This window comes from Salvelinus sp. IW2-2015, unplaced genomic scaffold, assembly GCF_002910315.2.
Source record: "Salvelinus sp. IW2-2015 unplaced genomic scaffold, ASM291031v2 Un_scaffold2002, whole genome shotgun sequence".
In the NCBI taxonomy this organism is placed as follows: domain Eukaryota; kingdom Metazoa; phylum Chordata; class Actinopteri; order Salmoniformes; family Salmonidae; genus Salvelinus; species Salvelinus sp. IW2-2015.
The window spans coordinates 42,802-45,234 of NW_019943352.1; the positions used below are offsets into that span (position 1 = coordinate 42,802).

Sequence of the window (2,433 nt, forward strand, 5' to 3'; positions counted from 1 at the left end):
GTTCCCACTCCTACACGAGACAGTAGAGGACGTTTTCCACCCTATACGACATAGAGGACGTTTCCCACTCCATAACACTGAGGACAGTGAGAGGACGGTTTCCCACTCCTATACACGAGGACAGTAAGAGGACGGTTTTCCCACTCCATACACGAGACAGTGAAGAGGACGGTTTCCACCCTATACACGGATGACAGTGGAGAGAGGACGGTTTCCCACTCCTATACACGAGACCAGTAAGAGGACGGTTTCCCACTCCTATACACGAGGACAGTAAGAGGACGGTTTCCCACTCCGATACACGAGGACAGTAAGAGGACGGTTTCCCACTCCTATACACGAGGACAGTGAGAGGACGGTTTCCCACTCCTATACACGAGGACAGTGAGAGGACGGTTTCTGTGAACACTCCTTCTAGAAGCCAGAGGACATGTTGTGGAATGTGGTCGAGCTGGAGTGAGTGAGAGGGTTGCTGTGACTGTAATGCTTTTTTTAGTATGTAACCCTGACACACGACCCTCCCTCTCTCTGCCCTGGACTCCCTGACACACGACCCCACCCTGCCCTGGGCTCTATGAGCAGCAACCATAGAAATAGAAAAGAGGTCTCGTCTTTGTAGCTGTGCCATTATGATGGCGTGTGTGACAGAACGATGTCTTGTATTCATCTAGAGTCCTCTTTCCACCTCTATGAACAGCAGTATGGTTCACGTCACAGCTAAATGAGAAGAGTGACCCAAACCACGACACCTAATATATGTGACTATACATGGTCCACTAGTCCAGACACACAGACCAAACATCACGATAATACATCACGATAATACATTATGATCAGACTATGGCCATTGACAAGTTCTCAGCTCTCGTTCTAAAAGGTTTTCCCAACACAGGAACACAAGTTCTCTATTCAAATCATCAGAGTTTAAGCAGACAAACAAATACATAGAAGAAGAAAAAGCATCCCGCTCTTACCTGATCACTTCCTTCCGGGTCTCGATCAGTTTGACCAGATCCTTGTCGAAGTACTCCTCTTCCTGGTCGTTCCCGGCACCCTCCCGTTCCGCCGTTTCCACACGCTGTTTGTGCACCCTGCTGGATATGTGGTTGGCGTAGTCCGTTAGGCTCACCATGGTCACCCGGCACACCCGGCACTCATGGCCACAGTCCCTGGGGAGGGAAGGGGACAGCGGTCTCTCAATAAACCCCTCTGGCATGGTGATATGTGCTTCTAGTCACAACTGGTCTGGTCTCCCTGTTCGTCTGCAGAGCACTTGGACAATACCCGGCTTTAGGTTTTAGGAATTATTCAATGTAATAAAAAGGAAAGGAGATTACTCAACAATCCTTAGTAAGAAAAATACTCTTCCCGTTTCTTTAATTCTTCAGAGATCAGGAGGCAAAATGACGTATTATTTTCTGTCGTTTAAGAGTTAAGATCAGCTGGTTAAGTCTTCATGAACTTCTTCTAGGCTTCTAGTTGTTTCCAGCGGGCCGGTGGCGGCAGTTTGGCGAGGGCAGGAGGCTGTGTGTCGTCGGCAGCATGGTAACATTAATCCCACGATACACACTACACAGCCATCCAGGCAGGTAAGGGAGCACGGGCTGTGGCCGATGTGGAGACAGGCACACCCTCTTAGGCAGGGAGGGACAGCAGCCTCAGCCTAGCGTGCTGCTGCTGTCATGGTGTTAGTCTGCTGTGCTCTGGGGCTGTGCTCAGTCAGCCGCTCTCTATTTCTGCTATGCACCTCAGATAACAACCTCCCCACCCCCCACCTCAGATAACCTCCCACCCCCCACCCACGTTTATTCCTACTGAATACCCAACTGTGGAGCTGCTTAGCCTGTGAACCAATCGGGGGCTGGTTGTAACCGGAGCCGTGGCCAAGTAACAGCTGTAGATAATTCACCACAGAAGTGTGCACCCTATATGGCACCCTATTCGCTATATAGCGCACTACTGTTGATCAGAGCCCTCTATAGGGACTAGGGTTCAATTTAGGACGCCTTACACAAACCCTCTGTCTCACTGTAGAGAGGGGCTGAGAGGTACCGTGACTTATTTGCAAGAGGTTCAACCCTCTCAGAAAAACTGTCATTGTGTGTACTGACCTCGGCTCCCTGACGTCTTGTTAACTCATTGATTAGGTTCGGATGGGGGGGGGGGGTTGATTTGGAAGTGCACTGTTTTGTCTTGTGCAATAGTACGAAGGGCACGAGGGCACAAAATAACAAAAAATGAGTTGAATATCCTAATCAGTGAATCAAAAACAATGAGTTCAATAATGTAATCAGTGAATCGATACAGGCTAAATATAGATATCTTTGCATATAGTCTCTAATCAAAAATGTGGTTTTTCATAGGTTTGTGGTGGACTACAATTCTCACTTGATAAAAGAGAAAAAAGGAATAATGTCTACAAGTGCACGTCAT

The 2,433-nt window shown here is 48.3% G+C and overlaps 1 protein-coding gene across 1 annotated transcript in view; it reads right to left on the bottom strand.

The window, feature by feature from the left end:
* Positions 1-1,741, bottom strand: part of znf106a (zinc finger protein 106a) — a 33,973-nt gene extending 32,232 nt beyond the window's left edge. Inside the window, 1 exon segment of the mRNA XM_070439891.1 lies at positions 975-1,741. Within this exon segment, the coding sequence (XP_070295992.1) occupies positions 975-1,216 (242 nt within the window). The 5' untranslated portion in view covers positions 1,217-1,741.
* Between the last annotated feature and the right edge of the window lie 692 nt (positions 1,742-2,433).